Source organism: Vicugna pacos, chromosome 3, assembly GCF_048564905.1.
Source record: "Vicugna pacos chromosome 3, VicPac4, whole genome shotgun sequence".
Classification (NCBI taxonomy): Eukaryota; Metazoa; Chordata; class Mammalia; order Artiodactyla; family Camelidae; genus Vicugna; species Vicugna pacos.
The window spans coordinates 93,883,399-93,909,416 of NC_132989.1; the positions used below are offsets into that span (position 1 = coordinate 93,883,399).

At 42.6% G+C, this 26,018-nt stretch overlaps 1 protein-coding gene across 3 annotated transcripts in view; it reads left to right on the plus strand.

Moving 5' to 3' along the window:
• LOC116279926 (uncharacterized) overlaps window positions 1–26,018 on the plus strand; it is a 223,657-nt gene that overhangs the window by 190,100 nt on the left and 7,539 nt on the right. The window contains exons 5-7 of one of the 3 annotated variants that reach the window (XR_012071511.1): window positions 1,628–1,688; window positions 21,427–21,513; window positions 22,613–22,722. The exons of 1 other annotated variant lie outside the window; for it this stretch is intronic. Coding sequence is in view for 1 of the 2 variants with exons in the window: in XM_072958757.1 (XP_072814858.1) it covers window positions 1,628–1,688 (61 nt within the window). In the remaining variant the exon portion in view is untranslated. The remainder of the gene's footprint in view (window positions 1–1,627; window positions 1,689–21,426; window positions 21,514–22,612; window positions 22,723–26,018) is intronic. One more of the 3 variants, XM_072958757.1, reaches the window with a different exon arrangement.

Consider the following 26,018-nt stretch of genomic DNA (forward strand, 5'->3'; position numbering starts at 1 on the left):
ATTAATGGCTGATTGGACATCTTAGAAGAAGAGATTTGTAAACATGAAGACAGAGCAAGAGAAGTGATACAAAATGAAGTACAGAGAGAAAAGTGAATTAAAAAACAAACAAAACAGAGCATCACTGAGCTGTGACAACTTCAAGTGGCCTAATAAATGTGTAATTGTGATTCCTAAAGGAGAAGTGGGAATAGTAGGCAGCCTCTAGGATGGCCCCCAGTGATCCTTGCCTCCTGACATTCGTGATCTTCTTTAATCCCTACTTATTGAGTGTGGGGTCAATTTATTGACTCACTTCTTATAAAGGAAATATGGCAGAAGTGATGGGATATGAATTACAAACTTAGATTACAAGAAGATTCTGGATTCTATCTTGGAAGTTCTCTCTCTCACTCTCTTAGATGTCTTTTCTCTGGAGAAGCCAGATGCCATATTATGAGGCAGCCTTGGAGAGAGGCCTACCTGGCAGGGAACTTAGACTGCTAACAAGCATATGAGTGAACGTGGAATCAGATCTTCTGACATCTGCCGGAGTCCCTTGACTGCAACTGCATGAGAGCTTCATGGCTAGAGGCATCCAACTAAGCCATCCCTAGAGTCCTGACCCATGGAAAGTGTAGATAATAAGTGTGTATTGTTTTCAGCTGCAAAATTTTGGAGTTATTTGTTACACAGCAATGAATAACTCATACAGAAAAAAATTTGTAGAAATGATGGCCAAAAAATGCCCAGATTTAATGAAAACTTGTAAACTCACAGATCCAAAAAACTCAATGAACTCCCAGCACAAAAATAATGAGGAAAATCACAGTAAGGCACATCATAATCAAATTACTCTAAACCAGAGACACTGAGAACATCCTAAAAGCAGTCAGTAAAAAACAAACAAAACAAAACAAAAACAAAAACAAAAAACAAAAACAAAAAACACCCCCAACAAACATAAGGATGGCAGCAAATTCTTTAGAAAAAAATGTAAGCAAGAAGTCAGTGGAACAATACCTTAAAATCCTGAAGCTGTCAAGAGCAAAACTGTCTTTCTAAAACAAAGATGAAATAAAGGCTTTCAGACATAGAAAAGTTGAAAGAATACATCACCAGCAGACAGAGCTTCATCACAAAAAGTGTTAACAGAAGTCCTTCAGGCAGAAGGAAAAGGATGCCAGGTGAAAATATGAATCTGCACGAAGGAAAAAAGGGAACTGGAACCCTCATACATTGCTCCTGGGCATACAAAGTAGTACAACCGCTTTGGAAAACAGACTGGCAGTTTCTTCTTCTTCCATTTTTAAAAATTGTATTGTTTTTCACTTTATTGAGATACAATGGACATATAATTGTGTAAGTTTATGGTGTGGATTTGATACACTTAACATGTTGATTAATATACTTGTACGTTGCAAAATGTTTATCACCATAGCGTTAGCGAACACATAATTACTAATTCTTTTTTTTTTTTTGTGGTGAGAGCATGTAAGATTTACTCTTATCACAACTTTTCAAGTATATAATACAGTATTGTTAACTATAATCACTGTGTTATTCATTAAATTTCCAGAACTTATTCATCTTACAACTGAAAGTTTGTACCTTTGACCAATATCTCCCTGTTTTCCTTACCTTTCAGCCCCTGGTAACCACCAGCCTACTCTCTGTAGCCATGAGTTCGGCTTTTTCAGATTCCACGTGTAAGTGATCTCATACAGTGTTTATCTTTCTCTGTCTGACTTATTTCACTTAGCATACTGCCTTCAAGGTCCATCCATGTTGTCATAACTGACAGGACCTCCTTCTTTCTCATGTTTGAATAAATTCCATTGTGTGTGTGTGTATGTGTGTGTGTGCATGTGTATTATCTTCTCTATCCATTCATCCATCAGTGGACATTTAGGTTGTTTCCATATCTTGGCCGGTGTGACTAGTGCTGCAGTGAACATGGGAGTGCAGATACCTCTTTGAGATCCTGCTTTCATTTTCTTTGGATATATACCCAAAAGTAGAATTGCTGGATCATATGGTAGTTCTATTTTTTATTTTTTGAGGAACTTCCATACTGTTTTCCATAGTGGCTGGACCAGTTTACATTCCTACGAACAGTGACGAAGGTATTTATCCAAGAGAAGTGACAGCCTATGTCCATACAAAGACTTGTACACAATGTTCCTAGCAGCTTTTCTGTAGTAGGCGAAAGTCAGAAACAACTCAAATACCCATCAGCAGTTGAATGGATGAACACACTGTGGTATATCCATACACTGGAATACTCCTCAGCAATGAAAGAAAATGGATTGTTTATACAGGCAAAATATGAATGAATTTCTAAATAGTTTTGCTGAGTGCAGAAACCCAGATCAAAAGATGAGTACGTACTACTTGATTCCATTTATTTAAAACCATAGAAAATGCAAACTAATCGACAGTGACAGAAAGTAGGTCAGTAGGTGCTTGTGATGGGAGTTAGGAGACAATGAGAAGGAGCAAGAGGGGAGGGTTGCAAAGGGGCACAAGAAAACTTTTGAGTGTGATGCTTATATGTCCATTATCTTGACTTTTGGTGATGGTTTCATGGGTGTTTACATTTGTCGTAACTTATCAAAATTGTACACCTGAAACCCATGCAGTTTACTGTGTGCCATCTTAGTAAAGCTTATACCTCATAAAATTATGCCTCAATGAGGTAGTTAAAAAAAGAAAAGGAGATCAAACTCAAATGTGGACAAATAGATTTTCACCTGGAAAGAGATAAAATCACTGTGAACCAAACTAATATGAATGACAAAATAAATTTTATTCAAGTTGTAAATGCTTCTTTTGTCACCTCGAAACTGATGGGAGACCAGGAAGGACAAGGCCATCCCATGTTCATTACATACGTTACATTTGTGGGGTCTTTGAGGTGCTACCATCACAATTTGGGTACTGCTGGTGCTAGAAGGCTCTCTCCTTTCCTAGGAAGCTGCCTTTCTTGACTCTTGGGGTGTGGAAATTATGAGGGGAAACATTAGTCATTAAATTAGATTTTTAGACCAATTCCTGGGCCATGAGCCTGTGCCAGGTACCACATCTGGTTCTTCTAAGAGTTTTAATTAGCATACCCTATGAGGTGCAATTAAAAGAAAATAGACAAGAGTTTTTAATGAGATTCAAAATCATACTGGGTCCACCAGTCTTGGAATGACATTGAGTGTACCGCCACTCCTGGAGGCAGATAAGGGGCAGGATAAATGACAGGAGCTCTGCACCTGCTGAGGAAGCAGCACGCCACAGGCTTCCCTGAGGTCACGGGAGGAATGATGCTGCCAAAAGGGCAAGTCACCTGATTCAGGTGGAGTACGATACCCACCTTAGCAGGGAATTATTCCTCTACAGCTGAGGATGGCCCCAGTGTTACCCTGCTAATACTATCTTCCCATAGGTAGTTCAGTGTACATCACTATTCTAAAGTCTTTGTTCCTGGCTCCATGGTGAGAACTTCACTCTTAAAAATTCTTCTCCAATCTTGTTAGGAATATATCAGTTAGGGTTGCATTTGGCTAAATGTGACTTAACTTAGCAGGCGATGGCTTCCTTCTCTCCCACCCACCTCCCCTCCCCCCTCCTCCTCCTCTTTTTCCTCCTCCTCCTCTTCTTCCTCCTCTTCTTTCTCTTCCTCCCCCTCCCCTCCTCCTACTCCTCCTACTCCTCCTACTCCTCCTTCTTCTTCCTCTTCTTCTCCTTCTTCTCCTTCTCCTTCTCCTTCTTCTTCTTCTTCCTCTTCCTCTTCCTCTTCTTCTTCTTCTTCTTCTTCTTCTTCTTCTTCTTCTTCTTCTTCTTCTTCTTCTTCTTCTTCTTCTTCTTCCTCTTCCTCTTCCTCTTCCTCTTCTTCCTCTTCCTCTTCCTCTTCCTCTCCTTCTCCTTCTCCTTCTTCTTCTTCTTTTCTTCTTCTCCTTCTTCTTCTTTCTCCTTCCCCCCTTCTTCTCCTTCTCCACTTTCTCCTCCTTCTCTTTCTTCTCTTTCTTCTCCTTCTCCTCCTCCTTCTCCTTCTCCTTCTTTTCTCATGTCACAAGGAACTCGGGGACAGGCAATCCTGGATATGCGCAGCTGGTCAAGGAGCAAGGCTTCTTAATCCTACTTGTTCATTCACCTTTCAGATGTGACTTCGGTTCTCAGTGGTGGCTCCATCTCTGGGTACCAGTGTACATTTCAGGCAGGAAGAAGGGGGATGTGAAGAGCCAAAGCCTGTATTGGTTGAATCTGTCTCCATCAGGGCAGCGCCACTCGATGACATCTGCCTTCATTCGTGTATCAGAACAGCCACCCCCACTTTATCAAGGTCTGGAAAATGAGTGTTCTAATTGGAAATACCACAAAACTGAACAGAATCATGGTTCTGTTTTAAGGAAGAAAGGGAGCAGAGATACTATGTAGGAAATAGCAGTGCCTTCAGAGGATGCTATTAATATCCTCATTTTACAGATGAGGAAACTGATGCTGAGAGGTTAGCAAAGTCAGAGCCTAATGGAGATGAGATTTGAACCAGCTGCCTGGCTCTGGCCTCTGTGCACTTTATCACAACAGCAGAAGCCACCTGCTCTGAGCACTGGGCCCCTGCATAACATGAGTAGTGACATGCCACTAAACAGATACGAGAAGAATATTGTAGCTTCTTTTTTTGCAAGATCAATAGATATTGTTCTTCCAGTGATTTCCTTCCGGTAGGGGCTGTATATGCTAATATGCTAATAAATTGATCCCAGATTTGCTGGAATAAGTACTGGGCTTTGTTTACATGTTGTGCTATTTGCTTCAGAGATGCAGGGTCTCCCCTTCCTCTGGAATTAGGAACAAGATTTCAGTTGTGTCTTATTCACAAAGCAGGCCAAAACATATCTCAGTTACTGACCAGGCTGTAAGAATAACCTAAACTCCTTTTGAAGACCAGACCTGTGAGTTCACCAAACACGTTATGCCTGCCGTTTATCTACCGATGGGGGGCTGCTTCCTTACGTAGAACGATCGAATTTGTAGGCTTCCCTGTTACTTTCTTTTAGGAAGATGCTAATGTCCATTTCCTCTCTTCTCAGAAGAGGTACCAGAACTGCGATCCTATAAACTCTCCTCTCAGTGGAAGCCCTGAGTTTCACAATTTAGATCAAAGTAAATACCAAACCCGTTTCACCAGTTTCAAGGGCCACAGAGTTGGCCCAGGCATATTCCAGGCTCGGCTCCAGCTCCTTGTGTTGGTGTGAGGCCCTGTCTCCTTGGTGATAGTCATGTCAGATCCACATGTACTTTACAAGTCACACATGTGTCATCTCTGGGATTCAGGACTGCACAGGTTTTAAAGTTACTCCTTGCTAAAATGTTGTAAAAGCTAAGAACACCTATGTTTGAAGTTCATGTATAACCACGTGAGTGTATGTTTTCAGTCTTTTCTATAAAAGGGATCTTAATGATGCTTTATAAGCGTGTGTAAATAGACAAGCACGAGTGACGATAGGAGAGTGTACAGGCTACCGAAGACTGCTGGCAAAATGTTAGAAATCCCAGTTCCTCACTGGATTGTTTTTGCCTCATTTTGTAATGCAGGTGTCCACTGTGCTCCTGTTAGCTGGACACGTAGCAAATCTCCTTTAACTTAGTATCTACCAAGAGACAATGTTAAATTAATATTTGATTGAGTTTGGTCTTGAATTTGAGGATTTCCTTTCATCTATTGAAGAGGTCATGTGGCAGGGCGGTACCCTTTGAGCTGAGGAGCTATTTCTTGTCTCCGGTTTGGTTTGTTTGGATATTTTTGGCAGTGGACACTTGCGTTTGTTTGCATGTTTATAAAGAGTCCTTTATTTCACCCTGTGTGAACTTGACATTTCACTTTTAATATAAATAATTTGCAAATAAAGCAGTAGTCATTTAACCCTCTGCCAACCAGAATAGCTAAATACAAAAACCAAAAGTCCAGAAGCTTCCAAAGGTGTCTGCTTTTGTTGGAATGACAGCCTCCCTGCAGTGGTACAAAGCTAAATAGGTCAAGGAAATGGTAAAGGACAATTGTGTTTTCAGTTCCCTGTTCGCTGCCTCACTTGTCCTTCACAAGAATGGTAATCAAGCCATTTTGACATCTTGGCTTTGTTAAGTGAATGGAATAATAGAAGCCCATGTGTTCCTGGTTCTGACCAATACTTGGGCATTGACTTCTGGTGTCTTTTCTCCCTCCCCTTCAGCACGCACAAAGAGGCTACCTGTGTGTGGTTGTGCAAATAACGTAACCTTTTGGAGACTCTTTTTCATCTGTGGAATGTTGGTGGGCTTTCGCTCATAGCATTGTTACAAAAATAAAACAAATTGTGAACGTCCTGCCCTGTGTCTGGAATACGATCCATGCCCAATAAATGTGTACAAATCTCTAAGTTTTCCCCCATTCTCAGGACTGACTTCATGGACACACGACCTCTGGAGCCAAATAGGGCCCCTGCTTACAATAGCCCCTGCTCTTGGATTTATGCTCTGCTGCCATTCATTTGAAATTCTTAGTACCTTTTGGACAGGAAGCCCACCCACATTTCCATTTTGCACTGGGTTCTACAGATTATGTATCCAGTCTGCCTGTCCTTTTTGTTCTTCCTCCTCTTTTTCAAACTTGTTGGGTTTGCAGAACCAGATGTTCCCTTGATTGGCAGGGTTGGTATGTTCGTCAGTTGCCCGCAAGGTGTTCTGGCAGTCACGGTGCTGCCCATTGCTGAAATCTGTTTTCCCAACCTTGACCTCGGCCTCACCTTTCTCCTGCACAGCGTTGTCACCATGATTCTGGTTGAGGCACATGCACACAGGTCAGGGAGTAGCTCTGAACAAGAAAGCTTTTCCTAAGGGATCTGCCCATAACTTCTAGCTGACTCAGCACTGAAGTAGTATCAAAAGGCCCCATCAGAATGTAATTTGGTGCAGCTATTATGGAAAACAGTATGGAGATTCCTTAAAAATCTAAAAATAGACATCATATGGTCCAGCAATCCCACTCTAGGCATATACCTGGAGGAAACTAATGTGAAAAGATACCTGCACCCTAATGTTCATAGCAGCACTATTTACAATAGCCAAGACATAAATGTCTACTGACAGGTGACTGGATAAAGAAGTTGCGGGCAGATTCCTTAGGAATATATATATATATATATATATATATATATATATATATATATACACACCAGTCATTGGAATACCACTCAGCCATAAAAAAGAATAAAATAATGCCATTTGCAGCAATGTAAATGGACCTGGAGATTGCTATACTAAGTGAAGTAAGCCAGAAAGAGAAAGAAAAATACCATATGCTATCACTTGTATGCGGAATCTAAAAAATGACACAAATGAACTTATTTACAAAACAGAAACAGACTTACAGACACAGAAAACAAACTTGTGGTTACCCGGGAGCGAAAGAGGAGAGGATGGAGGGGTAAATTAGGAGTTCAGGGTTTGCAGATACACACTACTATATATAAAATAGATAAACAACAAGGTCCTAATGTATAGCACAGGGAACTATATTCAATATCTTGTAATAGCCTATAATGAAAAAGAATATGAAAAGGAATATGTGTACATATGTATAACTGAATCACTATGCTGTACACCAGAAATTAACACAACTTTATAAACCAACTATACTTCAATAACAACAACGACAGAAAAGCCCCCATCAGGAACCAAATTATCAAGTCATTGGGGTTTTTTATTTCAGGTTCTGTTCATTAATTGTCCCCACCAGGGGCAGATTTTGTGAGGCCTGAGCTTATGTTTTTTGGGGGCCCGATCAGGAAAAAAACTACCAAATTACAAATACAAAATTATATCCAGGGCTTGTAAGGGGTGCTCATGCGGGAGCAGAAGCTTGCACTTCCTTAGTGACTTTCAGGGACTCTCCCCCACTTCCTGTCCTATGTATCAAGGAGCTTTTTATTTTCTAATTCTTCTGCTTCTGGAAACAGAAAACGGTCAGGGCCATGCCCTGACCGATGCATTCCCACCATGTTCCTTTCTCCACTCTGGGGATGTATAACTGATTCAGGGACCTTGAGTCAAGCACACTGTTCTGCTCCCGTGACAGTTGGAATTACTCAGCACAGGGCTCCTTCTCTGTTTAGTTCTCTGACTGACTTAATCTGTTCTATCCTTTGGCACCATGCAATTGCCAGAGGCTTTAGTCCCCAGCCCTTCCCAAGCTCCGGGTGTGTGTGTGAAGTGTCCTCCCTGACACCATCACATGGACTTTCTCTTCCCCTGGCTCTCTCCATATCCATCACAGTCCTATTGCTTCTTTCTCCAAAAGAAACCTCAAATCCAGGCTTCTTTTTTCTTTTCCTTTTCTTGCATTCCCACAGCCACCAGCCCAGTCACCTCAACTTCCTATGTGGTCTGCCCAGACCCACGAATATCCCACTCCAGGCCAGTCTCCATTCAGCATCCAGAGTTATTTGCAAAAACCTGAATGGATTCGCACCATCAATGGCTTCTCGTTGAGCTTTACATGAGATTCTATATGGTGGGCCATAAAGCCCTGTGTGGTCTGCCTCCAGCCTCATCCCCATCACCCTCCTCTTTAACCACACAGCTGACTTAGTTCCCCCGACTCACCACTCGCATTTCTGTCTCTGAGCCTTAGCCCATGCTGTGCCTGCTGGCCCCGGGGATCTCACCTCTGCTCTCCGCATGAAGGCCCTTCTGTTCTTTGGGTCTCAGCTGAGATGTCTGAGAAAACATTTCAAGGACCACTTCAAGAGTATAGGTTCACCCCTTTCATTATCACTGTACTCTTTGTTTCTTTTATAGAAATGAATATTTTTGGAAATTACATGCTGATTTTGTTTTTTGTTCATTCACTTGTTGCTTGTCCATTCTTCCATTAAGCGTCAAGCTCCATAAGGTTAGGGACCGAGTCTGTTTTTTCCGCCAACGTATGCTACATGCCTTGGATAGTAACCAGAAGAAATAAACACTAAATACATATTTGTTAAATAAATGAATTAATGAGCTACCTCCAAACACTGAACAGACCTTATTGTACATTTATCACAGTGTACCACAATTTAATTATTCCACGTACTTTTCCCTGCTTGACTATGAACTACATAGGCAAGTTACAAATAATAGGTTCTCTCTGTATTGCCAGCATTTAACACAATGCTTGAGAAGCACATAGCCTACTAAGTACTCAATTACTGCATATTTAATTAAATTAGCTACCAAATTATTGATGACCATCAGCTCTCAACTTAGGAACATTCAGTGGAACCCGGAAGAGGTGATCATCTCAGCTGTAGGAGCAGATGATAGGGAAAGAATTTTCAGAATTACCCAGAAATAGGAGGAACAGATGTTATTTCCACAGTAGCAAGTTAGGTACTTGAAAGATACTTGAGATCGAAGATAACACCACGCCACTAACTGACGTGTTAATGCAGTGCGTTACTGCAGTTTATAACAAAGGAAGAAAAGTTTGCATCTTTCCCTAAACGTATCAGCTCTGTTACCTGTGATATTCATTAGGTTAGGATCTAACTCTACAATCGGTTTCCAATCAACGATCACTGATTTAATGAAATACCAATTGGCATTTTGAAATGTTTTTATCTGATGTAACTGTATCTCTCCAACCAAATTATAACCTTATTGATATTAAAACCTTAGAGGTATAATAATATCTATTTCTTTGATTTTTCCATAACAATGCCCTGTATTTTTTGTATTGAGTGTGCTCAGTAAATGCTTGCTGATTGATATATAACACATTCCCACACTATATGCCAAGGCAGAAAACCAGGCACCACATGGTTATTTAAAGTTGCCAAACTAGTCATGTGCCTTCTCCTAATTCCTAAACTTGGAAAGGATTGGCATATCACCTGGTGACACCATCACTTTACTGATGAGGGAACAGTCTAGAGAAAGTGACTTGCTAAAGTGGTACCATAGCATGAACTCCAGGCTTCTCAGCTTGGGGTCCAATGTTGCTTCTTCTCTAGAATGCTGAGTGTGTGGCTACAGAAGAATAAGAAAAGAAACTGAAATTAGATAGAATTGACTTAAGTTACAGATTATTTAATGAGATTCTTGAGCATTGAGAAGTATTTTTATGTTACCGGTTTCATCAGTGAGAGCACAATAATGATCCCAAGGTTAATGCCAGATTAATTTGCCTTGTAAAGACTCCATTGTTTTGAAATGGGGAGGAAATGTACAGAATGAGACTGGTCATATTTCATAGAGGCGAGGTTTGTGATTTATGATACTATCCCATTGTTTTTCGCAAGTTGTAATCCATCTCAGAGCTTTAATTTAGGATTATTTTATTTTTCTGCAAGAGGGAAAAGGCGTATTTTCCCCCAAGACAAATAAATAGCTAGCAGATAGTGCTTAATTATGAAGATAGCTTTTAAGCTTTGATTTACCCTCTGTTCCTGATTTTGATAAATGTTAAAAATTAGAGTAAGCCCCTGCTTGAGTTACAGAAAGACTCTGAACAAAGACGCTCAGATAATCTACATTTGCCCAGATGACCAAGGCTGACCACACAATTGAAAGACTTCCCTCCTGCTGTTCCATAGTGTTAAAGGGCCTGGGGAGAGTCATTTCCCACAGCTCTTTGGGTAGGTCTGTTCTCCCCGCGAGGACCAGGCTCCCAGCCCAGGGGGTTATTAGCTCTGGCTGCACATTGGTATTGTCTGGGGGGTTTTAAAAAATATCACTCAGACCCCATCCCAGACCAATTCAGTTTGAATTCTGAGTATCCGTATTCTAAATATGTAAAATATTTGAAATGACACGCATGTGTTATGTAGCCTGGGTTGAAAGCCGTTGGTGTGAATGGGTTCTTCTGCCCAGATGGAGTCCCTCTGTCCCAGCCCCTGCTCAGGAGGGAGAAGAGGCCACGTGGGGAGCGGAGAGGCTAGTTCTCCAAGGTCCCACTTGTTCTCTCCAGTCCTGAGCTGAGAAGTGGGGAAGAGAACAGCGAGCTCCAGGTGTGTCCCTGGAGGACAGACTTTGTTTTGTTTTGGTTTTTTGCCAAAGGCACCAAAAGAGAATAAAGGCGTCCACTCTCTCCTAGAGCAGGGATTGTCGACCTCGGCTCATTGACATCTGAGACTAGACACTTCTTTGCTGTGAGGGGCTGTCCTGGGCGTTGTGGGATGTTTAGAAGCATCCCTTTACCCACTAAGTGCCAATAGCACTCCCATCCCCAAGTTGTGACAACCAGAAAAATAGCTCCACACATTGTCAAATGTCTTGGGAAGAGACCATCATTTTATCTGTGCTTTTTTTATGATATCCTCATAAAGAAAGATCACTCATTATGTTTACCTGACAAAGGGAATTATGGCCTTTGGCAAAACGATGGATCATATAATATATATATTTTTGTATATGTACAGTAAACTCTTTGAAACAAACAAAAAACAACTCAGAAACACTTCCCAAAGTTGGTTCACATATTCACCAGCTTTTCCGGGTTTAGGGAGGAAATGACTTTATTTTTAAAGTAAGGGGTTGCAAAATCACCCCTGGTTGACATATTTTAGAGATAAGGCAGCAGAAAGCTCTGGTGAAGAACTTGGTGATGATTGGGAGGGCATGACTTTTGTAATTAAGTGTTGGCAAAGGAAGGCAAGTATGGCTGTGTTAGTGAAGACATTGACGGAGATGGGGATTTTGGTCAATGCAGCAAGAAGAACCTTAAAGGTGGTCATACTGGTGTGACTGTGGGTCAGAAGAGGGTGGTGGGAGAGACTTCAGCTGGTCATACTAAGGCCCTGGATTAAGGGAGCAATGGACGTTAGGCAACCAGGAGGTGGGAAAACTTGCAGATTTTTCAGGAAGAGGGAAGATGTTGGTTGAACTTCGGGGTTCATGGAATGAAACATGGAGAGCATGGAGAAGGATTGGGAGGGGACGTGAATGCCACTTTTGAAGGACTAAAGAGTTATATTTGGATTGGACTGTTGAGGATAGTCAATAAGAAGGAGCTATCCTGGATAGGGTGGGACTCCTGGATCATAAGTCAATGGAATGAAAAGAAGAGCAGATTTAGCTTTGAAATCTCCTCAAGATTTATGTAGCACTATAATTAATGTTTCATTAGTCATAGGTATTAAAGTAGGACCTTAAAAGTTATACTGCATTTCCTTTCGCTCGCATAATTTTAGTCGTATTTACCTACCTCACTCTCCCTCCACAGATGAAAGAGGAGAAGGAGGTTAGAGAGGATGAGAGGGAGCAATTTCCAAAGCCGATGAGATTAGACCTGATGCCACAATTTAAATCACATAATTCTAGCATTTAGGCTTGGAAGAGACCATCATTTTATCTGTGCTTTTCTGTGATATTCTCATATAGAAAGATCACTCATTATGCCTACACTGACAAAGGGAATTAAGGGCTTTTGGCAAAACAATGGATCATACTATATATATATTTTTTTGCATATACACAGTAAACTCTGAAACAAACAAAAAACAACTCAGAGACACTTTCTAGAGTTGGTTCACATATTCGCCAGCTTTTCCAGGTTTAGGGAGCAGATGACTTAATTTTTATGGAGAATCATAAATTTTAAAGCAGAGGTGATGTTACAGGGTTAGAAGTTATCTGGTCTACCAAATATCAACCTTAACAAAAACTATGGACTATAAGACTTTTGCCTTAACCAGTTCTAATCTTTAAAATGCCTTTGGCTAAATACAAGGAATGTTAAAGGATGCCTACGCTTCAATGTAAAAAAAAAAAATTCCATTAGCTTTCTATTTTCCCTTCTGATATATGTAAGTACCATTTTACCATCACTCATTCAGTAGAGTAGGAAATGTACTGTTATTTTATCATCTTGAAGTGTTTCAGTGGAAATAAACCAATTGGCACTTGGAAAAATTGTTGAAATGTGTTTAGAGAAACCTACACCGGGGTTTAGCTGTTTGCAGTCCAGGTCCCATATCACATTGCAAACAGGCTGCTTTTAGACTAGACTGGCTCAGCTTACTTTTTTTTTTTTTTTAACGTCATGGAAGCTGAAGGTTGAAAAAGCAAACAGAAAAAAAGAACAAAAAGAACATGCACATTTTCTCCAGCTTAGAGATAAGCAGGAAACCCAAAGAACGTGTTCTTAACAATAAGACCTCAGTAAGAATGCTAAATAGAAATTCACCCAAGTGCATCTGACAGAAGCCCAGGCAGGTGTCCAGGAGATTCTTGTGGTAAGCTGCTGAGTCATGCCCTGTGCCTCCTTTTCCTCATCTGTACATTGGGGATGTAAGCAATGAAGCCTGGATCACCATGAAAGTATGATCTCATGTGTATGTTTTTAAAAAATGTTTATACATGCATAGGTTATTCCTGATAGCAGCATCCTCTTGAGAGACAGAGGCAGAACTGATGTGCAATCCCATGTCCTGAGTGGCAGGTTGAAAAACTTTGTTGCTTTCATCATGATCACCTTCGAGTCAGTTTCAAGTTGGCAACACTTGTTATCTGTACTACTGCCCCTAACCCCATGCACCTGACTCTGCCTGTCTTCTGACAATCCTGATTCTGCCACTGGCTTGCTGTGGGATCTACAGAAAGTTCCTTACCCTCTCTAGGCATTGCTTTCCTGATCTATCAAATGGAGAGGGATAGGTAGGTTCCTCTCTGGGGGCCCCTGTTCTCACTTTCAATGATCAAGATGAGTTATGAGTCGACTGTAGCTCACTGATCCTCTGTTTCACTCACTCTAGAATAAAGGTCTACAAATAGGAAGACATCTGTCTATGAAGTATGGTCTCATTTCTTTATATTATAAAGAAGATGCTTACAAATGAATACTTTTTTTTGAAGTGATATTTAAGACTTTGGAGAATGGAACTGGTGGGGATGGAGAGGGTGAAGGAGGAAAGAAGCTTGCCTTGCATTGTAGTGTGTGTGGGAAAAAAGTGTCATGTGCAAGTTGAACTTTTCTATTAAAACTACTAATTAGTTCGAAACATCCAGATGGGATATGACCTGTGTTGTGTAATTAAAGAAGTTTCTAAATTACTTCCTGACTAGTAAGTCATGGGAAGTAATGGGTTGCCTCTAACCCAAACATCCCCCATGAGAGAAAGTTATCACTTGATGAGAAAGGTTTGAGCTTGGGAGTGGGACAGACAGGAGTGTGAAGCCTGGCTCCATCACCTAACACGGACATTCAGCATTACAGCATTCAGCACCGTACCCTCTGAGCCTGTTTTCTCTCTAAAACATGAAAATAGTACCCACTTCATAGGTTGTTTGTAGAATAGAGAGTAGAAGCACTAGTTTTTATTACTATTTTAAAACAGTGGGTGCTGGAAGTACAGATAATTTGCACTATCTGGCAAAATGAGACTTCACTGTCTCATCCTGGATCTGCCTCAACATGGAAACTGATATTGATTGATTGATCTTACAAACACTTAAATTGCATTTGTTACAAGCTAGGCACTCTTCTAAATTCACCATAAATTGTAACTCATTCAGTCCTCATAAAAATCCTAGAAGGTAGGTCCTAGAATTGTCATCCACATATTACAGATGAGAAAATACCCAGAGAGGTCAAGTAATTTGCCCAGAGTCATAGAACAGCAAGTGGCAAAGCCAGGACGGCAGTCCATGCACTGACCACAGCCCTGGTCCTAAACCCCTATGTGGTGCTGCCTCTGTGCAAAGCTGGAAATACAGCCCATGTCTTTTAAAATGCTTGTTCTTTTTGGGAGACTGTGCTGGATATCCAAGTCAGAGATGCTATTCTGCCCCTCCTCCCCTGCATGGGCCTGGGAGTTAAATAGGAACTAGTGAATTCATTTTCTTCTAGGCAAAACAGTATAAAAAGGGTCTATTCCCCCGGCCTTAGCAGTTGCCGAAAATGCCCCCCAAGGTCTCCAAGTTCCCAAGCTCAGGTGCTGTGTCATCACATTTGCAACTTTTACGTCTCAGATATTAAATTATGCTCGTGTTTACTGCATTCAATAAACACGTACCAGGAGCCCACTGTATGTTTGGGACTTCCAGTGTCTACGGGAGAACTGCGTAAATGACCAGCACCTACCCTCAGAAAGCCTGAAGTATCGTGATTAAAGGCCACTAGGACATACACAGGAACATAAAAACAGCAGTAGGATAACAGCTGAAAAGTGTGAAGTGAGTTGAATTTAGGGGTGGGATTCAGCCCAGGGAAGGCCATTTCCAAGCTAAGTCTGACAACAGTGATGACGTGAGAGAAGGACGTCCTGGAAGACTTGCTTTTCTTTTCTTTTTTTTTTTTACATTTTTTTATTGATTCATAATCATTTTACAGTGTTGTGTCAAATTCCAGTGTTCAGCACAATTTTTCAGTCATTCATGGACATATACACACTCATTGTCACATTTTTTTCTCTGTGATTTATCATAACATTTTGTGTATATTTCCCTGTGCTATACAGTGTAATCTTGTTTATCTATTCTACAATTTTGAAATCCCAGTCTATCCCTTCCCACCCTCCACCCCCCTGGTAACTACAAGTCTGTATTCTCTGTCCATGAGTCTATTTCTGTCCTGTATTTATGCTTTGTTTTTGTTTGTTTGTTTGTTTTTGTTTTTTAGATTCTACATATGAGCGATCTCCTATGGTATTTTTCTTTCTCTTTCTGGCTTACTTCACTTACAATGACAATCTCCAGGTCCATCCATGTTGCTGTAAATGGCATTATTTTATTCTTTTTATGGCTGCATATTATTCCATTGTATAAATATGTCACAACTTCTTTATCCAGTCACCTGTCAGTGGACATTTAGGTTGTTTCCATGTCTTGGCTGTTGTAAATAGTGCTGCCGTGAACATTGGCCTGCATGTATCTTTTTAAATTATAATTTTCTCCAGATATATGCCCAGCAGCAGGATTGCTGGATCATATGGTAAGTCTATTTTTAGTTTTTTGAGGAATCTCCATACTGTTTTCCATAAGGGCTACAACAAACCCCACCACCAATTCCCACCAACAGTGTGGGAGTGTCCTCTTTCCTCCATACTGTCTCCAACATTTATTGTCTGTGGACTTGTTAATGATGGCCATTCTGACTGGTGTGAGGTAAGATCTCATTTTGAAAAAAAAAAGACACAAATGAACTTATTTACAAAACAGAAACAGACTCACACTTACGGTTACTGGGGGTGGGGGGACGGGTGGGAAGGGATAAATTGGGAGTTCCAGATTTGCAGATACTAACTACTATATATAAAATAGATAAACAAGTTTCTACTGTATAGCACTGGGAACTGTATTCAATATCTTGTAGTAACCTATAATGAAAAAGAATATAATGAATATGTGTATGTATATGTATGACTGAAACATTATGCTGTACACCAGATGTTGACACTGCATTATAAACTGGCTAGGCTTCAGTAAAAAATGAATGAAGAAAACTGTACATCCACTTTAAAAAAAGAAAAAGACACTTCTGATGGTCACCTCCAATCTGAGGTTCGGTCTCTGGAAGTATTAGGGTACCACAGCATCTCCTTCTCAGGGGTTAAATTGGTGACTATCCTTTTGTGAGAGATGGAGGTCGCTTCCTCCAGATGTGCTTCCAGAGCCGCTCAAGCCTGGGCCGGCCCCTTCTCTGTTCTCCAGGTCACCCAGGGCACATCTTTACCTTTATCCCTTGCACACATGTTATAAGGATCTGCTTAAGGGTCTTCCCCTGCCCTGGTGTTTGGAGGGACTGAGTTAAACCAGATCAAACAGATTCTGCTGAGAGACTTCCCTGAGCTCATGTGTATTGTCAACATGCTGCTTTCCCCAAATGTATTTAACCATAGATGCCTGTGTGAGGAATACCTTTTAATAACTCATGGGACTAGAATTCTGAAGAAGACAGCTTTAGAAGCCCTGGGCTAGCTTCAGAGAAGAAAGAAATCGTGAGACAGGGTACCCCCCAACCCAGGAGCTCTGATTTTAGTGGGAAAGTTAAAAGCGTCAACAAGAAATTACAATTCAGTCCATTAAGTGCTGGTTTACAGTTGTGTACAGGGAAGTGGTGGCACAAGAGTTTAGAGAAACAAGGAAAGGTCAGAGAAGGCTTCAAAGAGAAGCTGATACAAGAACCAAGTGTTCAAGGATGAGTTGGCATTCACCACACGGAAGGAAAAGGGCATGCCAGCCGGCAGACACGCACACACAGAGGTCTGGCATTGGAGTCAGCAGGGCTATTTGGGAGATTGCCCCTAGATGTAGATGAAGCATGAGGTACTACTTGGAAAATGCCTGTAAATAAACCTAGAAGGAAGAGGGCAAATCAGGAAAGAGACTGTGTGCCAGGCATTGTGTTTAAATTTTATCTGGCGGCGACCAGTGAGGAGTCATTGGACCGTGGAGTAAGATCATCAACTTCCTGCTTTGAAAAGTACCAAGTGGCATGGCGATTGGGAGGTTGTAAAACTAGACACAAGTGACTGGTCAAGAGACTGCTGGAATAGCCAGCTGAGAGATGATGGGGGATAGCCAAGAAATCGGCGGTGGAGAAGGACAAGTGTGAAAAGTGAACAAATGATTAAGAGGCAGAGTTGACTTAGGGATAAAGGAAAGAAGAGGAGTCGAAGAGGACTCTACAGTTTCTGGTTTGAATGACTGGGTGGCTGGTTGTATCATTACCAGGAGAGAGGGCACAGGCAGAGAAACAGAGTCAGTGAGAGCAGATGACAATGGCTTCTGTTTGGACATGTTGATTTTAAGGGGTTTTTTTTGGCAGATATAGGTAGAATTACCGGTCTGGATTTTTGGGCTGGAGATATATGTTTGGGAGGTATCAACCTAAAAATGGTATCCCAAGCTGTGGGAGTGGATGAGATCACCCAGCAAAGCAAAATAGGAAATGAAAAGAGGAGAGCCAAGTGCAGAACTCTGGAGAACAAATGCCAAGTGAACATGAAGGAGGAAGGAGGTCCTGGCTCAGCGATGTGGCAAGGCCTCTTGGAAACCTGGTCTGGAAATCAGTACCTATGTGTTATTCCCGATCCTCTAAAGGGTGCACTAACCCATGGAAGAGCTGTGCCATGGTCAGAATTCAGGGTCTGTGAGAGAAACCTTGAACTGACACCAAATCTGCCTGTATTTTGCATCTCTCTCTCTTCCCATCTTTACTCCAGTCCTTCAAGTTTGCATCCTGATTGACTGGCCCCTCTAAAGTCAACCTTCCTGCTGTGTCCCCTACTCTGCCTCTGTCCTTGTCTATTTCACCAGACGCATGTTGGCTCTCAGCATCCACCCAGGGCTGCCCCTGCTTTGTGAAAGGGAGCCTGCCCTCAGTTCCAGAGGACCAGGTCCAAAGTGATCTGGAAAGACAACAGGGCTTGAGTCTTAGATTTGGAAGTCCTCTTTATCGGAGCCATCACTGAGACCATGAATGTCCATTGTCAAGGGAGAGTTTGAAAAAGGAGAGGAGAGGGACAAAAAGAAATTTGAGTAAGCCTCTGCTTTCAGGGGACTAAGAGAGGAACCAAGCCAGCAACGGAGGCTATGAAGTAATATTCAAGAAGACTGACAAAGAGCCAAGAGAAAAGGTGGTATGGAAACCATGGGAGGCAACAGTAAATGAAGGTGCTGGATGCTGCAGCTTGCAGAAGGTGACTCAAGGAGAAGCCAGTGGATTTGGTGATGCAGAAGTCACAGACAGCTTGCTAAAGAGACGTGTCAGTCATGACAGAGTGGAGAATCCAAATCGTGGAAAGAAAAGGAAGTGGAGGCAAAAAGCAAGCACTTTCCAGAAGTTTAATGATAGAGGAAACAGTTTTAATTCATCCATTCATTTAATTCTTAAGCCTCTACTCTATCCAAGGCACTAAGATGACCCCTCCCCCCATGTTTTAAGCATCTAAAGCTTCTTCTAACAACAAGGAGTCCGTGATCTAATTGAGAAGGTAAGTTGCACATAAAAAGTTAACTGAAAATACAGGACATGGTGGAACTGTTTGTCATCTTCCCCACTCAGCCCTGTTCTCTCTGCTTTCTTTGTTTCTCCACCCCTCTGTGCTTGCACTTGCTCCCACAGCTTCAAGGACCACCTGTGACATAGCCTCTTTGTGTACTAAGATGACCGGAACCACGCCTTAGCCCCAGACCTGCTCTCCAATCTCCAGGTCCGCACCTCTGCCCACCGAGGTCTTCCATCTCCCCCGTCACTACTCTGCCCCATGGGTTCTGTTCTTGGATGGGTGATTCTGTTAGTCCTAGTGCCAGAACACTTACAGGCAAATACGGGGGCCTCTTGACCAAAAATGCTTATCTTAGCTCTAGGACTTAAAGGCAATGATTTTCAAACTGTGTTAGGTGGAGACCTCAGTGTGGCTCCTGGTGTATTCTCTACAGAGGAGACTGGAAAGGCCTTGTGTTTATACAACCTGTATCCCTGACTCACTTTCTGCCCTTGCCTCTGTTTTTCCTGTGACTGGTTTCCAAGTGATGCTGTTTCTCTGGAAGCCTAGCTTTTCAGGAAGACTGTTTACTCTCTATTTCTTGGCCAAAATCTGGGTGAGGTTTAGGACCCAGAAAGGAACACAGAAGGGCACAGCTATTTCTCATCCAGGAAATCCGTGCTCCTCTCTGTAGACCGGGGATGATTATAACTATCTCACCGGGACTGAGAGGATGAACTGAGAGAGTGCACGCAAATTCTCTCGTGTTTTAACAAATAGGTACTGAGGGTCCACTATGAGCCAGGCATTGTATTGGGTGGGGATTGATGCCTGCCTATAAGATGCAGTGAATTATTACAGTAAAGTGGACACAATGCTGCAATCAGGGTAAATGACTGTTCTCTAAGGGAGCACACAGAAGGGATAAGCAGCCCGGGGTAGAGGGAGTTAGAGCTGCTGTCAGTCCTTCGTCCTTCATGAAGGAGCTACAGTTAGCCACCCAATGGATGCTGGGGGAAGGAGAGGAAAGGGTCCAGCGAGGTGGGAGCAGCATATGAATGATTCACTGTGGCTGAGACCAAGAGTGATGAGTGGGGTGTGGTAGGAGCCGGGCTGAAAGTGTGCCTTCCACCTGGTATTTATATTTTATTCCGAAGGCAGTAAGAAACCAATCTTAAGTCCTAGAGCCACAGCCATCAATTTGTCTCTTTGAAAGATTCCACCATGTAAATCCTGGACGTAGCTCTAGAAAGCATGTCAATCTAGATTCTAATCTAGACCAGTGTCTCTCGACCTGTTTTTCATTATCATCTCCCTAAGGGGCCTTTTAAGACCTTTTTTCCCCAATCACTCTGCCTCCCATGAAACTTTAATATCACAAAAATGCTGTTTATCTGTTCAGATTCTATAGACCTATCTGTGCTTTATACATAAATGATTATGTGTCTTTGTTCCCCAAGAACCAATTTTTACCTCCTGGAAAGTGATCACCTCTCTCTAGACTCCAGGTCAAGAGATGTTTGCCCATTCTCCCCAACTCACCTCCCTCTGCCCTCCCTCCTGCCTCCCCCACCTTCCCAAGCTCAGTATCCAGTTGTCATTTATCAGAATCCTATCTAGATTCCCTCCAGTGCAGGGGTGCCCAAGCATTTGGGGCTGGATAATGCTTTTTTGGAAGGAGGAGGCTGTTCTGTGCTTTATATAACATTGAGCATTTTCCCTGGCCTCTGCCTTTAGATGCTAGCAGCAGCTCTCCCTGCCCCCAGCCCCGGTTGTGACAACCAAAAATATTTCCAGACATTGGCAGTGCCCCCTAATTGAGAACTATTTATTTAGTGCTTTCGCTGCTGGTTCTTCAGCTCCTACAAAGCAATATTTGCAATTAGAGTGACAAATTTTTCAGCCCGGGAGAGACGGCATCCCTGGGCCAGAGAGAACCTGGAAGGGAAAGCCCTTGCCCCTTGCTCTGTAATCTCCTTGCCCTACAAGCTACTTCTGTGTCTTTCCTTTACGCAGCTCTGGACTCTCCAGCTCAGACCTCCAGGTCTTGAGTTGATAATCTCATTACGACTAATCCTGTTTACGGCCATTCTCTTGGCAGAACAATCTTGTCAGGTCCGAGGCTCTTCCCTTGCCCCCAGCTGTTCTCGCGGCTCCATTGTTCCTGGGGACTGTGGCCTGGCTGTGTATAAGCTCTCATTGATAGGGCCTATCCTGTTTACGGGGAGTCTGCAGAAGGACCCCATCAAATACTTCCATCCCTTCCTTCAATAAATAGCTCTCTTTGATCCCTGCAAGGCCAAATCGTGTTTATCAAAAACTGGGCTTCCTCTAGCTGATGATGGGGACATCCTGGCTCCCCAAAATAATATTTTCAGGTTTCTCTTTTTGTGTGTGTGTGTGTGACTTTTTTTTTTTTGGCCAGGTATCTCTTTATGGCAAGGAAAGAAAGGGGCTGATTTTAGTTGTTGAAGCCCTGGGTAACATAAAGCTGAATGGTTGCCTGCAGGTCACTGCCAAACAGGAGAGGAGGATGGGGCTAATGATCATATAAACATTTGGAACCTGGACAAGAGACAAGATTAGTGCTGGCCAGGTGAGATCCCTTTTCATGCTGTCAGTTTAAAGCTCCAAGTTATCTAACAAGGTGAGAAAGAGGTCATGGGTGTTAGTCATCTGAATAACAGGGTGGTAGGAGCTAGTTCAATTATGCGGATGAATGGTAAGTGGGATTTTACACTTTGTTAGCTTGGAAGGGGAGAGAGGTTCTTAGCCAGGTGAAGACAGGTTCTGTGTGCTGCAGAGGTTCTCAAAGTGTGGGCCCTAAATCCAGCAGGATCGCCTGAGAACTTGTTAGAAATGTAGATTCTCTGGCTCCACCCCAGATGCTGAATTGGCAGCTCTGGAGGTGGGACCAGCATCCGTGTGCCAACATGCCCTTCAGGTGATGTCAACGCACGCTAGTGTTTGAGGACCGCCCCTCTACCTCTGTCACCCTCAAACTGCAGTGGACTTAGGAATCATGTAGGGAGCTGATGAGAATGCAGATTCCCAGACCCCATCCCTAAAGATACAGATCCACTTGGTCCAGGGTAGGCCCGGGGCAGTCCGCCTTGTTAATAAGTATCCCAGGGTGATTTGGATGCAGGGTCCAAGGCCCAAGCTTAGAGAAGCCCTGACGTATACACAGCGGGGCAGTAGAAATTTTCCACAGAGCTCCAGTCCTGTTCTGAAGAGACTCCACTCGCGGCTGAAAATGAGCAGGTATCACAATTCAGCTTCCCTTCCCAGTCATTCCATGAAGCCGGCTACTAGAGTTACCTGTGGTGGCAGGTGGCTATTTTCAGGATTGCTCTCATACTAGAAGGTTCAACGGGCCCCATCGGTTCCTCTCACGCTAATGTCTGAAGCACTTTGCTGACTCCTAACCTGGGTTGGGCCCACGCCACTAGCCTAGAAGGAAAACTTTGTATCCCATTACTAGTTACTAGTTCCTTGAACCACAATCCAAGACAGCCTCGTTTTCCCAGGAGTTTTGTTTTGCACAGCAGATGCATTCCAGTCATTGTTGGGGTACATTTTTCTTCTCCTCTTTCCCTCCAGCCCCCAGCTATGCCGTAGGCACATATATAGCCTCCTGGGGTGATCACCCTCAAATCCTAACCTTCTCTCCAGGGCTGTGTCTCTCCCACCAGATACCCGGCCATTCACCGTGCAAAGCTGAGCTCACCAAGATCTCTGTCTGCTCCGAGTTCCAGCCCAGAGAGGGAGCCGTGGCTGCTGTGTCTCAGATTTAGGCTTCTAGGTACAGTATTGCTGTGGTTTGGCTCCTGCCTTCCTGGCTTTATTTCTTGTGTCCCCTTTGACTTCTTACCACTCAACTTTTCTTCTGGTTCTGAGGGTCACTCAGGGCTCTGTCCTTGGCACTCCACCAATGAAAGACAGTACTTCTCATGTGGTTTACCGCAATGTGTTCTCAACAGACTCTTCCTCCAGTCAGTCTTTGGCAGCCTACAGAGAGGGTCCTCCTTTGCCCCCAGTCACTATTTGGAGCCCCACAGTAGCAATGGATGGGGTACCCTAGAGCCACTGTGTCCAGTTGTGCAGTGCGTGCACTGCACAAAAACACCTGAGGAAGAGGGTAAGTGTGGACTGAAATCCAGCTTGTGCTCTCCTCACCAAGATGAGTGCCTGACACTGTGCTGTGGACACCTGGAGGAAGGTACACTGTTGTTGGTTTTTTTTTTACATTATTTATATATGTATATAATATATATATAATATAATTATATATAATAATTACATAATTAATTACTTAATTAGATTATCAGCTGAGACTAGATTGTGTTTTATTGTCATCTTAGTGTTTACATGAAAATGAAGACATTTAGAGTGCTTGAAAATATTTTATGAGAAATTGTTAATTCATAGATTTTACTTCTTAGAGCAGTTCCAAGGTTACAGAAAAACTGAACAGAAAGTTCCTAGATATCCCTACCTACTCCCTCCCACCCCACCCCACCTCCAATTTCCTCTGTTACCAACATCTTGCATTAGTTGTGGTACGTTTGTTACAACTGATGAACCAATATTGATCCATTATTAGGAACTAAAGCCCCTAGTTTACATAAGGGTTCGCTCTGTGTTGTACATCCTACAGGTTTTGGCAAATATGTAATGCATGTATTCACCATTTTTGTATCAGAAAAGTTTCACTGCTGTAAAAACCCCCTGTGTTTCACTCCTCTACACTGCCCTCCCTGGTTTGCCCTCCTCAGGTCCTGGAAACCACTGATCTTTTTACTCTTCCATAGTTTTGTGGAAGGTATGCTTTTCTTTGTATAAAGGAATATCCACCAGTTTAAACTACAGGGATGCTTTGTCCAGAGATGCACCATTTCTTACGTTTAACCAATGCCTTGAGTCTAAGTTGAAATGTAATTCAAAACTAATTTAGTTCCTTTGTCTGATTCACTCCAGTGTACCCCATCCCCCTTATTTCTCCTCATCCAGTACAACCTTTCCTTGGTAAACATGACTTTATGGTTCCCTTTCTCCATTCATCCGTCCCTTCCCTTCTCTGCTGTATCTTCGATGTCGGTGTTGTCCAAGAGGCCTTTCTGCAATGATGAAAATTTTCCACATCTGCACCACCCAGTACAGCAGCCACCACTTTCACGTGGCTACTGAGCACTGGAAATGTGGCTAGTGCAACAGAGGAACTGAATTTTAAAATCCCATTTCATTTTCATAATTTCATCTTAAATAGCCCCATGTGGCCAAAAGCTACTGTATTGGACAGCTCAGATTTAAGTTTTTGCCTTAAACGGGGGCCAGATCGCCCACTCCCATAGCATTCATAAACTTTCCCCTACTTTCATACTTGAAATCCACCTCCTTCTCCTTGAATCTTCCCTAACTAATTAGAAAAGAAACTGAATTCTGCCTGATCCCGTGGCTGAACTACACAGCTCCCACATCTGTCACATTTATCACCATCGAATATATTCTTTTTTTCCACAGAACGTTAAGATGTCTTATAAAATTTATTTATTTTATGAGGCTCTTTCATGTCCCTTGCCTGTGTGTTTTTATGTTTCCCTCTGTTAAATATTTTCTGTTCAAAACTATACTCCTAGAAAACAGAGCAGCGTTACATAACCAACGCTTAAGTTGGCAGTTAACGACAAGCCATTGTGAGTGGGTTAATGCATGTGTTTTAGATGATCGTGACACAACGTTTAAGGTATGAAAGAGGGGAAAGAGAAGAAACAATAACATCAAAGGAAATCAAGAGTTTCAAGCCAGGAGTCAGCATGGAATGAGTAAGGAGCTAGGGGTTGTGGCTCCCAGGAGGCTGGACTTCTAAGCACATCCGTGCCGCCAGCTGGCCCACGTCATTGGTCATATCAGGCACTCAGCTTTTTCCTTCACAGAATGAAGGGTTTTGACCAGAGGCCCCAGTTCAAGGTGTCTCCCAGATTAAAATGCTCCTTGGGTCAAAAGTAGCACAGGAATGACTAGGAAGTTTTAAATAAACCGGTTCACCCAGAATATTTCACACAGCCTCACACCCCACCACCCGTTTCCTCAACGGGCAATGTTTGTGATGAACACATTCACTTTGCTGAGGACAAGACTGAAACAATATTTGAAGAACCAACAAAACCCAGTTCCGAGTGAGTCACCGGTCCTGACTATAGCGGCTAAACTGACCACAGAAGTTTGTGAATAGTCTATATGATGTCCTTAAAACATCTGCACAAACCTTTTATTTGCAGGGCTTTGAACAGAAATAAACACAGCCTTTAATTCCAAATTCTACATTCCGCAAAACAGATGAGAAGTTCAAGTATAGCCCGGGCTCCCTTGGCTGAGTGTCTCCCGCCTGCGTGCCCAGGCCAGTGGTCGGGTAAGTGCCCGGTCCTGGTTACATAAGCTGTAGGAAATCTCTGCATATAAAAGTAGGGGTGAGTTGTGCTAAAGTCAAAGTCCTGTTCTGGAATTCGTAATGTGCACATAATTACCACTTAGGCTTCCGAGCTAGATGGTTTGCTAATAGCAGCTAAAATGAGACATGCCCCAGAGTGAAATAATTGATTCATAACTTGGGAGGGTCTGAGTAGATTATCCTCAGCCAAGTGCTTAAATATTTTTTCTTTCCCCTCTAAACCTTGCTTCAGTGGTGAGGAGTAAGAATAGTGTTGCGATGACTAAAGGAAACAGGGGCATAGAGCTGTAAGGCCTTCCTTGGCACCATTGCAGTTATACATTTGTTTATATCATCACTGGCCTTCTGTCTCTCTCATCTAGACTGTAAGTGCCAAGGGGGCAAGGATGGTGGCAGCTTTTGCTCAGAGCCTGGCATGTATGAGAGAGTCAACAAAAATCTTTGGAATGAAACATATAAATCATTTGGCATCACTGGAGTCAAATTCCTGGGTTCAGAGCCTGTGTTCTTGGACAAGTAGCTTTTCTGCCTGTGCCTCCATTTCCTCTTCTGTAAAGGATAAGAATGGTAACTACTTGATTGAATAATTGTGAGAATTAAGTGAGATAGGATATGCAAAGATCTTAGAACAGTGCCTGGTACTTGAGGCC